Source organism: Dama dama, chromosome 16 (genome assembly GCF_033118175.1).
Source record: "Dama dama isolate Ldn47 chromosome 16, ASM3311817v1, whole genome shotgun sequence".
Lineage (NCBI taxonomy): Eukaryota > Metazoa > Chordata > Mammalia > Artiodactyla > Cervidae > Dama > Dama dama.
In genome coordinates this window covers 2,795,849-2,808,547 of record NC_083696.1, presented here as the reverse complement: position 1 = coordinate 2,808,547, position 12,699 = coordinate 2,795,849, and the positions used below count along the sequence as shown (strand labels likewise).

The 12,699-nt window shown below is 42.8% G+C and overlaps 1 protein-coding gene across 1 annotated transcript in view; it reads right to left on the bottom strand.

The window, feature by feature from the left end:
• Window positions 1–11,951, bottom strand: part of MEGF9 (multiple EGF like domains 9) — a 76,843-nt gene extending 64,892 nt beyond the window's left edge. Inside the window, exon 1 of the mRNA XM_061163292.1 lies at window positions 11,240–11,951. Within this exon, the coding sequence (XP_061019275.1) occupies window positions 11,240–11,849 (610 nt within the window). The 5' untranslated portion in view covers window positions 11,850–11,951. The remainder of the gene's footprint in view (window positions 1–11,239) is intronic.
• Between the last annotated feature and the right edge of the window lie 748 nt (window positions 11,952–12,699).

Here is a 12,699-nt window from a genome sequence, read left to right as displayed (position 1 = left end):
AAATCAAGGTTCTACATTTACTAGCTGTGAGGCCTTGTTCAATGTATTTGAACTCTCAAAGCCACCACTCTTGCTTAGTAAAATGGAGATAATTAGACAAGGTCATCATAATTCATTTAACGCTCTTTAGTATCTGACAGGGAGGAAAACCTCCAAAGATGACTGTCTTATTAGTAACAATGATGACGACAATAAGCATGCTATGTGGGGAGAAACAGAAGCAACTCGAACCCGTTGGAGTTTAAAGCACAAGGTGAAGGGTGGTAGGAAATGAGGACAGAGACTGACTACAGAGGGGTTTTAAGACATATTAGGAAACCTAAGCATTAATGGGCTTGGGTCACTCATGGTGAATACAGAGCAGAATTATATTGAAGTATAAACATCATGTTAAATTACTAACCAGAAGACTGATATGACCAGGTTTTGCACTGTCTACGGGTTTTGCACTGTCTACGTATTCTCCACAACTATAGTTACATAGTTCGACTTGACCACAGTATAACACTTGAGCACTTGCAGGATGTAACAATATACATAATTACTGTTGAGTCCTGATGCCATACAAACTGAAGCTATTTCTTTTTTTTGGTAGATGCATATTTTTTTAATTGGAAGATAACCGCTTTACAATGTTGTGTTGGTTTCTGGCATACGACAACATGAATCAGCTTTAAGTACACATAAATCCCCACTCTCCTGAGCCTCCCTCCCACCCGCCCCATCCCACCGCTCTGGGTGATCACAGAACACCAGATTGAGTTCCGTGTGCCATAGAGCAGCTTCCCACTAGCTGTCTATTTTATACACGGTACTGTATATATGTCAATGCTACTCTCTCAGTTCATCCCACCCTTTCCTTCCCCCGCTGTGTCCATGTGTCCGTTCTCTACATCTGTGTCTTCATTCCTGCTCTGCAAATGGGTGCATCTGTACCATTTTTCTCAATTCCATGTATATATACATATATGCATTACTATGCCATATTGGTTTTTCTCTTTCCGACTTAGAAGCTATTTGATTCTAAATCAAATCCTCCAACACTCTGTATATCATCCATCAATATATTTGCAAGTGGTTCGGAAAAGGCTGGTTCTAACTTGAAATAATAGCTTCTCCTTGTCTCATCTGAGAGACCACCTGCCCTCCAGTGAGGAGGGAAGTTTATAAAATGGGGAGGGGAAATGCCTCCTTGGGTGACTGCGGAAGTCACAGTTCCAAGCCTGAGATGCTTCCATGACTTTCATATCGTCAAATTATCACCTGCTGCTTTCTACAACACATTGTCTGGCATCAGCATCTCGATCTAGAGTCCATATGAAGTTGAAGATGAAAGGTTTCACTGTCAAGTTGACAACAATCAATACTATCATCTTGCTGTGTGTGGTATGTCCTGCCAAATGCTAATAAGCATTACATCGTCTCTGTCCCAATCCTTCTGGTGCTGAGGGGACCATCTCATAGCTGCTGCTCAGTTCTGCTCTACATCTACACTGAGTCTGCCCGCTTCCTTTCATCTGATTTCTACCATCATCCCCTCTGCCGCCTCCACTCCACACCCATATCTACCTCTGAGAAACACTCTTTGATCTAATTTTGATTTTCACAGCAGTTACTGCAATCAAACCTGAATCAAACTGTGTAATTCAGAACAAGTGCTGAGGAGGACAATGTATGGGCTTGCTGGGGGAGGCTAGGGGAGGTGACAAAAATGGAACCCAAAATGTGCTCTGTAACCACGGAACGCTTTATTTCATTTTCTGCTTCTCCCATCTGCTTTGGCAGTGCAGCACAGTTTAGTCGAAAGGAAAAAAAGAAAAAGAAAAAGAAAAACAGACTTTTAAGTCAGACAAAGCTGGGTTTAAATTCTAGATTAATACTCAAGAACCCTATTAGGTTGGTACTATCATACTCATGTTACAGACAATGGTCTAGAAGCCAATGGTCTAGCTATGTGATTTGCACTGTATCTGTGCATTAACAGGCTTCATTTTACAGTTAGAGAAACTAAGGCACAGACCCATTTACAAAAACCAAAAGCAAAAACGTGCTCGGGAACTTACAAAGTGAATGGAAAGAAAGACTGGAATGATCTCTCCTGACTGCTACTCCCCTGATTAGCTGGACCATTCAGCCCTGCCTTTGCCGGCAAGTTGAAGCAACAAACTAACTTAAAAACCAAAACCAGTGGAACAGGATGGGTTTGCAGGCAATACACCAACAATTCAGCATAATAATACCCAACAGCTCGTTCGCTTTGTGGTTTTGGTACACTTTATAACTATTCATTAACCCATACAACATCCAGGGATGGTGGGCCTATGTTGTTAAAGCAGTTCATATAGAAAAGATAACTCAAAATACATGGTAGACTTGAATATGAAGTCACATGAGAAATCTACAGCAAAAAAAAAAAAGTGCCCAATGCCTTCCTCTAATCAATCCTCAATACAGATACAAAACTGAATAAGTATGTTGGAATATGAAGCATTCCATCTTTCCCCTCACTGTTACCATTAATAACCCTTCCCAAACTGCCATTTCATCTCTATATACAATGGATAGGACTGAAGAGAATGGAAAAGCTACTCAGTTCATGCAATTTCCTTCAGAGAAGACAACTTTCCCTACAATGTTTAAAGGAATTTCTAAAGGAATTTCACTTTAAAAGATTATTTCCAAAAAGGAACTAGAGGAACTAGAGAACATGCTGTTCTCCTTATAATTAACTCCTAACCTCTTCTTTTTGCTCACATACATCAAATAAAAACTATAGATTTTGAAAAATAAAAATCTAATAAGATCCCTGGTAATATGTCAGTTTCTAAGCATCCAAGACTGAAACAAAAGTTTCCAAAATCAGTTATCTAAAGAGTCTAAAATTTACTAAAGAAAGGTTCTTGAACATTCTCCAGCCAGGCTGAAAACATACCTACCCCTGATCATTTGCCCTGTGACTGGGCAGGATACATTCCTTTTTCCAACTGAATAAATTTCCCCTTTCCTCAGTGCTGTCTCCCTGGCAAGGACACCATATAGAACAGCTGTTGTATTACCAGTATAAAAGCAATCCCATCTGATCTGACTGAAAAACATATGCACAGACTCAAACCAAACTTTTGGGAGCTTTGTATCTCCAGAGGAAGAGAGAACCGAAGATCTTCCATTGGTAAAGGCTGCAGACAATGTCATGAATTCAAATTCTGCACAATTTACACAAGAGCTATCTCCATAAGCTGCTTTAGTTAATTTTAAGTTTGTGCTTTAAATTCCCTAGACAGAGTGAAATGGATAAAGAATCAGCTGTTCTCAGACTTTGTTAAGATTTCAGCTAAACTTTCCCTGAAGGTACCAAATCTTTGTGTCATCACTACCCTGATTTGTCAGGTGTCAGGAACAGTTTCCTTTCTTGGGTACTGTCTTCAGCAACCTCCTTTCTTCAGAACCACAACTCCCTGAGACCAAGTAAACGTCTCTGAGGTAGATCAAAGCTGATGAACCCATCACAGAAATTACAGTTAAGTGGCCCAGGGTAACATCGCTTGACTTGATCACATATAACTGAAGGCTCATCAAGCTTATCATAACTTTTTACTCATTTTTTATATTTTATTCATTTATTTTTATTACTATAAAATTGGGTACATTGATTTAAAAAAAAAAAAAAAAAAACTTGGGAAATCCAGAAGAATACAAAGAAATGAAAATGACCCATAGTCCCATTACTTAGCTTCGGCCACCTAATTATTTTGGTATATTTCTCTCCTTGTGTGTATACTGCTTTTAACATAATGGAAGCATTGTAATAGATGCATAATGGTTTGGAGAGTACCATAACTTTTTTATTACAGAATTTTAGAGTAGGAAAATTCCTATTTCAAAAATCTCTACTGAAAAAACAAATCCAATATATAAATCAGATGAGAGAGGAGCTGATTAATTAATTCTGTCATTCAAAAAAATCAAACATTTGTTTCTCAACCGAATTAAACCTTTTACATTGCTATTTAGCCCAAATCCATCTACCTAACACAAACAACTCATATTACTTATAAACAAAAAAAGAAATCTGCTACTTATTTAAAGTACTACAGTTTTTGTGTTTTTTTTTGGAGGCAGATAACTTCTGCTATGATAATTGTTTTTTCTGTATTGTTCCGCAGGAGAAGCAGGGGGAAAGCTGGGCAATAAAGAAGATACAGAACAAAAAGAAAATCTCTTCATTTTTTTAAAAAAGGAAGAATTAATACCATATCCTGAATATTGTACAAACTATGACATTTTCTTACAAGTGGGCTTAATAATCTAAGTTAAACGGACTTTAAAAGCAGATCCATAGGGAAAAAGTCAAAGTCACAGAGAAAGACAGGTTTGTTCTGAGTGCAAAGTGTTCAGCCTTGTGCACCCTGTTACCAGGACATCTTCAAGGACCTTTTGTTCTCCGGCAAAGACTTCTTAGAAGAATTAGGCTTTGAGGAGGCACTGAAGGAGGACAAAGTGGGAATCTGTTAAGTAGAGAGGATAATTTGGTTCCTTAAAGAACATGAAAGAATGAATGGGTCTAAGAAGAAGAGACAAGAGAAAGTGGGACATACAGAGAAGTTTCAAGTGAAAAAAAAAAAATGAGCAAGGAGAACAGAAGATTTTATCTTAGTGGAAAAAAAGTAACAGGAAAAGATTTTTCTGACAATAATATTTATTGTGGAACAGTGGCATTACTAGAGGGATTATTTTGACACACATTTATCACATGTACTTAAATAGATACAGTTAAAAAGATTTGAGTAAATCTTTACTGTGATTCAAACACATATGTATCCAGACATAATTTTTATCTTTTTCATGACAATTTAAAAAAAATCTCCCCTCAAAGTTACCAATGCACTTAGGGTAGTTGTTTCTAGTGAAAAGCAGATAAACCAAAACACATACTTGAGAAAAAAGCTAAGTGACCATAGAAGAGACACCTGAAACATAATCTCAACATTATTATTAAGGATGTTTATATTATATCTAAAGAAAACAAACAAAAATAAAGATCAAGGCAAAAAGCATGAATTGAAGCTATTTTTAACTAAAACTATCATCTGTCTTTCTCCCAAACAAGATCTTACCCTTCTATTCTCCTCTGATCTATTAAGTGCCCTACAGCAGTCATCTCTCTACCCATAATCTACCCATCAGTAAAAACAGTACCATGATATTTTTCTTCCATTCTGTTTATAAGGGTGCCAAGATGTCTGGAAGTTAATACATACATGTTTAGAAATTCTGAGATGAAAAGTAATGCTCATTTTAATTTTATGGGTCTTTAAAAAAAAATCAAGATAAAAAGACATAATTAGATTATTTCAGTGTGTAAATTTTCAACTAGCCAGAAGGCTTCCTGGCGACAGAATTCAGTAGATTTGAAAAGAATGCTCTGGAGTTTAACTACGCTGTTCCAGCAACTAATCACACTAAGGAGTTTCTGCAGAAATCTAGGCACTGAGGTCAGGAATAAGACACAGTAAACTTGAGAAGCTCCTGCGCCTCGCCCTGAAGACCACAGACAATCCTTTCTATCTCAGACCGTATTAGAACCTAACCAAAGAACTGGAGCTCTAATTGTAAACACGGTAAAACAGAAGATTTGAGGAGATGAATAAACAGCACATAAGAGAAGGAAGAGAGCAAATGCTAAGGAACACTTGAAAGTTTCTCAGACTAGTATTCAAGGACAAATGTTTTTAGCAAAATAGTTTCCTTCTCTCATCTTCTATGTAACTATTTCTTTAAATGCCAATAGTATGGATTTTGGAACCAGAAAGGCTGGGTTTGAATGTAGGCTCCCTCACAGCTGGGCTTCTCTGAGCCTCAGTTTCCTTATCTATAAAATGAAGATAATAATAACACCTAACTCGATTATACCTAACTGTTGTGAGGATTGAGGAAAGTAATATATGCAAGGCACTTAAAACAGTTATCTGCAGGATAGGAAGTACTATATGTGTGTGAAAGTACTATTTCAGTGGTCCACAGTCACTCAGAGCTTATGTAAATACCAGAAGATCCAAAAAAACAGAAAGTTTTTCTGTTGTTCATTTGGCAGCAAAACCTGACCTGAACAAACCGCAAGGTTATTTATAGCCTTTTTAAAAACCCATTCAGTGTGAATACACACACGTTTTGCTGCAAATACCTTCACGTGTTTGATCACACAGGGTGCTGTCCTAGACTTCACTGGGTACACTTATTAACTTCCTAAAATCGGAAACATTCCAAATTCTGAAACACACCCAGCCCCACAGGTTTTCAATAAAAGGTTATCAACATACGTTATCTTTGAAGTCTGAACAATTTCTGTGTCCTTAAAATGAACGGTATCTTCCTGAATAACCATAAGCAAATTAACACCCCGAACTTAGCTATACAGAATTTTACGATGAAGAAAACATTTCCTAGTACAGACAGGAGGGCCCTGATTTCTAGAATGTTCCTTTCAAATAAAATCCATTCATAATATTTTATTTACACGCCACAGTAGTCAGAGCTTTCAAACTCTAGGGTTTGCTTGGAAAAAAAAAAAGCCTGGTCTCTTAACTTAGATCACAAATAAATGATTAAGGCTCCTTGGGGGGCAGTCATGTGCCCTGAATCATGGGTACCAAATCATCACAGAACTGCAGAGCTGGAAGAGACCCTCGAGAACTAATCTAAACCACAATCTCTTCCCTTCCAAACTTTTTTATCATCCCTAAATGTACTCCCTCCTGTGAGGTAAGAACAACCTGCCCTAACGTGTCCTTGGACTCTCAGTAGGAACACCCTGCAGGTGAACGTGAAGAAACTAGGTGGGGTACGCTGACAGACTGCAAATCCAAAATGATGGCTTGAATCTAACACAGTAAATCTTACATGCTTGGCAACTATCTCAGTTTATACTTTAGAGGATAACAAAGAGTTTCTAAGTCCAGAATGAAGACAGACTTGTCTAGAACGTGTTTAAAAAAAAAAAAGACTCAAGTATCTTAATGGACTCAATGAGTCAACAACGTAATGCGGCTGCCAGAAAAGCTACCGTGATGAGGAGCTAACTGCATCAACAGTAGTACAGCATCCAGAGAGAACGAGGCAGCTGCCCTCTCCACCACGAGCTGGTCAGAGCACATCTGGGGTGACACGCTCAGCTCTGTGCTCCACACTCCGGGAGAGACGCAGAAAAACTGAAAAACTCCCTAAGAGGGGCAACCAGCAGAGTGTAAGGGAATCTGAAATCATTTCACATAAAGAACAGTTGAGGGAGCTGAAGTTATTTAGTCCAGACCCCGAGGGAACATGATGACTGCCCACAGATCCCCGAACTCTCAGGGCAGAGAGACAGCTGACTTGTTCTGCGCGGCCCCAAAGGGCAGAGTCAGAACCGGCTGGTGTTAACCACAGGGAGAAATATTTCGGCTAAGTCCCTGGAAGCATTTCTTGCAATGTAGAGCCACGTTAGGAGGTAGTGGCTTCTAAAGTCCTATCTAGCCCTGAAGGTCCATACTTTTAAAAATCAAACATTTATCATCACTTCAGTCTCTTACTATCGATAACTATTATACTCTAGTATTACAGCCTCTCCCTTCACCCTTCGTAAAACGTCCTACCCAGCCAACCAATCAGTCAAATGTTTTGCCAGGACTGTGGGAGGAAAATGCTTGCTTGCTGGGCAATTAGTTTCAGTTTGCAGATCAGTGTCCCTGTAAACAAAAGAGGGCCCTTACTGAGGGGTAGACAAGAGCTCTCAACTAGATCATCATGGAAGAAATTCTTAATTCAAAGAGCAGCCAGAAGACCCATCTAGACACATAATGTATTATCGGTGCAGTTCAGTTTTATACAAACATTAAAATAAAACACCCTGTACTCATCTTCCCAAAAGCCAGAGAATCCAATTTTGCCAACCTAACTAGGTCTTTCAAATTCAGTTAGAACCAGGTCTTTCAAATCTCTTTCCTCTGTCAAGGAGATGCATTTACTGTTTGAAGCAGACTAGAACCCATGTTCAGATAGAAAGACCAGACTCAATTACATTACTGTAAAGCTAAAACTGCCCAGTAAAGCAGTAAGCCCACAAAGGCAGTTCAGCTGCTGAGAACTAGACAGAGGCAGTCCATAGTGAATTCACAGAAAATTACAAGCTACAGAAAATTTAAAACACAGCAGAGCTACCAAAATTGAGCACCTTAAAATTTCTGTTGCCCAAAGACCATCACAGACATAGGTATATGGTAGTCCGTGGAAGTTACTAAAGGCCTTGAACAGTTCTGATGGCAAATATTACTCAATCCAGCTTTGCTTTACTTACAATCGATCTGGAGTCTACAAAACTCCAGACAAGGTATTAGAGAATATAATAGGATGGACTAATAATATAATATGATGGACTAAACAAGAACACATTCTTCTCTGAGCTTTTTAAAGTGAAGCCAAGAAGCAATCCAAGTATCCATAAACAAGAGATTAGTTAAATAGATACGATATATACTTAACGATGAAAAATACAACTGCTGAAAAGAATAAGGGACACTTTAGGTACTGACATGAAAAAAAAAAGCCATGATACACAGTTAAGTGGATACAGCAAGTTGCAAAACTCTATGGCTTGCAGTATATATACGTAATTAATATATTTAATGTATATAATTTATATATTATTTCATCTTGAGCTTTTAAAAACTATTTTTTAATAATTGTGTTTACGGACTTCCCTAGTGGTCCAGTGGCTAAGACTCTGCGCTCCCAATGCAGGGGCCACAGGTTCGAACCCTGGTGAGGGAACGCAATCCTGCATGCCACAACTTGCATCTGAGAAAAGATCAAACTGCTAATAGCAGTAACATTTAAGGACTGACAGGAACTGGGAAGAAGTAAAGTGGGTGGGAGGAACCTCCACTCTTTACTTGCGGACTTCTGGTGCTTTGTAATTTTTGCAGGTAAAGGTTATCTTTGTAGACAAATGCTATGAGTTCCCCATATGAGGAACCTGGAATAGGCAAATTCACAGAGACAGGAAGTAGAATGGTGGTTGCTAGGAATAAGGTGGATGGCTGGCCATTGAGGAGTTATTGTTTAATGGATACAGAGTTTCAGCTGGGGAAGGTAAAAAAAGAGAGTCCTGAAGATGGATGGTAGTGATGGTTAAACAATTTGAATGTGCTTAATGCCACTAAACTGTACACTTAAAAAATAGTTAAAATGGTAAATTTTATGTTATGTATATTTTATCACAAAGAAAAAGCAACATAAAAGGAAAAAAGTTACCTTTGTGATTTAAAAATAACAATGCAAAAATTAAGGTAAAATAACATCAATTACACAGACTTATGACATACTAACCTTCCAAAAGAAGGAATCTTCCTACATAAACACTACTGTGTGCTTCAAACTTTGGGAAATCTAATTTATCCTTTTCTATTACATTTTACCTGGAGGAGGAAATGGTAATTCACTCCAGTATTCTTGCCTGAAAAATCCCATGGACAGAGGATTCTGACAAGCTATAGCCCATAAGGTCGCAAGGAGTCGGACATGACTGAGCACACATACTACCATTACATTTTACTGAAACAAATAAAAATCATCACAAGTCCCTATTAGGTTCCTCAAATGCTTTCTACTCCATTTTAAAAAATTATCATAATGATAGTTAACATACACACAGAGCTAATTTACTCTGCACCCAGAACTACTGTTCTAAGCACTATAAATGCACTTAGTTAATTTTCCCAGGATTTCACAGAAAATTTCAAAGAATTCACAGCAATCCTATGAGCTAAATACTATTATTATCTTCATTTCTCAGATGAAGAGAGATTAACTGACCTTCCCAAATTACACAGTTAATAAAAGGCAGCAGAGCTAGGGTTCAAACTAAGAATGGACTTGAGTCCATACTCTCAACCACTATGATTCCTGCCTCTCGGTATCATGTCATTCTCTCCATAGGGAGGCCAAAAAAGGTTACAGTCAAAATCCAGCTAGTTAGCCCACTCCTTGAAGCTGGAAGAAATACCAACTTGGCTTCTTATGGGTGAATAATCTGCATTCCTACTTGTGTCAATGCCAAGCTCCAATCCAAGACTGGACTGTATTAAGACTCATAATCATGTGGGAAAACTCTCTACAAATTCAATTATAGTCCGAAGTCCATACCTGACCCCACAGTAAATCACTGAGCCTAAGAATTAGGTCAGAGATCCATTAATATAAATCCAGCTAAAGGCAAAATGGTTTGGACAAATCAAACCCCAACTCAAAGCAAAGGAATTCAGAAACTCTTGTCTAACACCTTGACAAGGCAGGTTTTATTTGTTGGTTCCAGGCCCACTTTAGATCTCAAGAGAAAAAGAACAGAAGTTGTCTCTAACTGCTTGAAGACTTTCAATCAGTAGGAAGAAGAGCTTTATTTTTTACCAGGACTCAGACAGAAATTGGCTTTTATCAACATCAGGAAAACTGAACATTCAGGAAAAAATGGGCCTCCCTGCTTAAATTGTGTATTTGCCCAAACATATTGACCTTGTAATTGAGGAAGGAAAAGAAAAAAAAAAAAAAAAAAAAACGGTGCAAGGAAGGGATTTAACCTAATTTATAAATGTGCTCAGCCTAGATACACACCTGTCCCAAATGACTACTGAATCCATTCTTCTGCAGGGAAAACATGGATTACAATTTCTTTTTTCTTTTGGCCTCAAGTGGTCTGTACTACTGTTTGTAAACAAAATCCTCTCAATATCTTTTCCACCTGTCACATCCACATCTGATATTTACATGAACAAGGAAAGTGGAGCCTTAGGAGGAATCCCTTCAGTTTCTGACCTATTGGTCGCAGGAGGTCCTGCGCTGGTTTTCAAACTTCCCCAGATCACCCAGGCGGAGAGGCAGGGTGAGCGAACCGAACCCAAAAGTTTGCGCCCATCCAGCGCAGCTGACAAAGGCCAGAGAGCGCTGTTTGTAAGGATGTGCGATGCCTTCCACGCAGCAGTCGCTCCCCTCCCAAGGAAGCACAGCCCAAGTGGGGGACAAAAGACTTTCCAGACTGGGGGCTGGGGAGGGGGGTGGGGCAGACTATCTAGAGCTTGGGCCTCCCCTTGGAAGTCGAAATCTGGGGAACCTTTGGGGGCAAGAAATGATCCATTCCAGCCAAGAAGCCCAACGCTAGAAGGACGGGCAGCCGCAGGGAGGGTCCGGCCGCCGAGGAGGCGCTGGGACTCACCTGGGGGAGGCGGAGAGGGGGCTTCGGTGGCAGGTGGGGTGGGCGGGACGCTGCTGCTGCTGCTGCTGCCGCCGCCGCCGCCGCCGCCGGGGAGAGCCGAGGTCAGGATCGGGGGAGCGGTGGGCGCCCGCACCGTGGTCGCTACACGGGTGGTCGGCGCTGGGCCAGTGGTCGTCGAGAGGGTGGTCGGCGCGGGTCTGGTTGTCACCCGAGGGGTAGTCGGAGTACGTTCCACCGCAGGAGGTGTGGCCCGCGAGGGAACGAGCGATGCCTGAGAGGTGGTCGGAGCGGGCCCGGCGGCGGTGGTCGGAGGAGGGGTGGCCTCCGGGGACTGGGCTGAGGAAGACGCAGCCTGGGGTCGGCGGAGGGTGGCGCGCGGAGGTCCGGTCCTCGGGGCCTGGGCTGTGGGAGCCGTGGCCTTAGAGAAAGGGTGGCGGGGCTCGTCCCCCAGCCACGGGCCCGGCGACGCGTCCACCTGCCCCGCGGCCCCGCCGCCGCCGGTGACATTCCCCGCCGAGGTGGCTGTGGCGGCGGCGGCGGCGGCGCACAACAGGGCGAGGCCGCCCAGGCTCGGCAGGCTCCTCATGGCGCGCTCGGCTTCGCCATTCATTCATTCAGTCAGTCATCTTCTCCTCGCCGCACTCGGACCAGGGAAGCCGCCGCAGCCGCCGCCGCCACCGGGCGCACCATCGCCACCTCCCTCTGACAGGCGGCCGGCCCCGCGGGCGGGCCCCGGCGCGGAGGGAGCGACCGGGCCGAGCGCGGACGGCCCGCCCTCCCTGATTAGCAGCCTGGCCGGGCCTATGGGAGGCCACGCCGTCTCACGTGATCTGCCCGCTTCCCGGCCTCTTTGTGGCCCCAAGAGCCAATCAGAGGGCGCTGAGGAGAGGGGGCGGTGCTAAGGCGGGAGGTGGGTGGAGCGAGCGCCGCTCCAGCCGGTCAGACTAGCGGCAGCCCCGGCTTTGTCTGCCCTAGAAGCGGGGCGCGGGCCCCGGGCCCCGGGCGCCGGGGAGCAGACAAAGGACGCGCCCGGCGCGGCAGACGCCGGGCCAAGTCGTCTGCTCCACTGGGCGGCGAGCGCGACCCCGGGACGGGGACTTGGCTCTTCGGAGCTTCCCCGCTCTCTTAAACAATAGGGCGCCAGCGCCTCGCCCGGGCTCGGGTGGGGACGGAGCTGGAACCCCCGCGATGGGTGAGGGTGGCTGCTGCGAGGATGTAGATCACAAGCACCTCCTCTGCTGCCCGAGAGCGCCCGGCCTCGGCCCTGCGAGGTCTTCGCTGCATTCCCATTTCAGAGATGGGGAAACTGAGGCCCTTGTCGAGGTCCTTACCGAACCAAGCAAGACCCACGCCCTCACCAGGCACCTGCTTTGGGCCAGGCGCTGTACCTGGCGGGACGGGGGTTCCAGAGACCCGTCAGGAGTGGAAGGTGCAAGCTTCCTGCGTGAGGGTGACAGCCT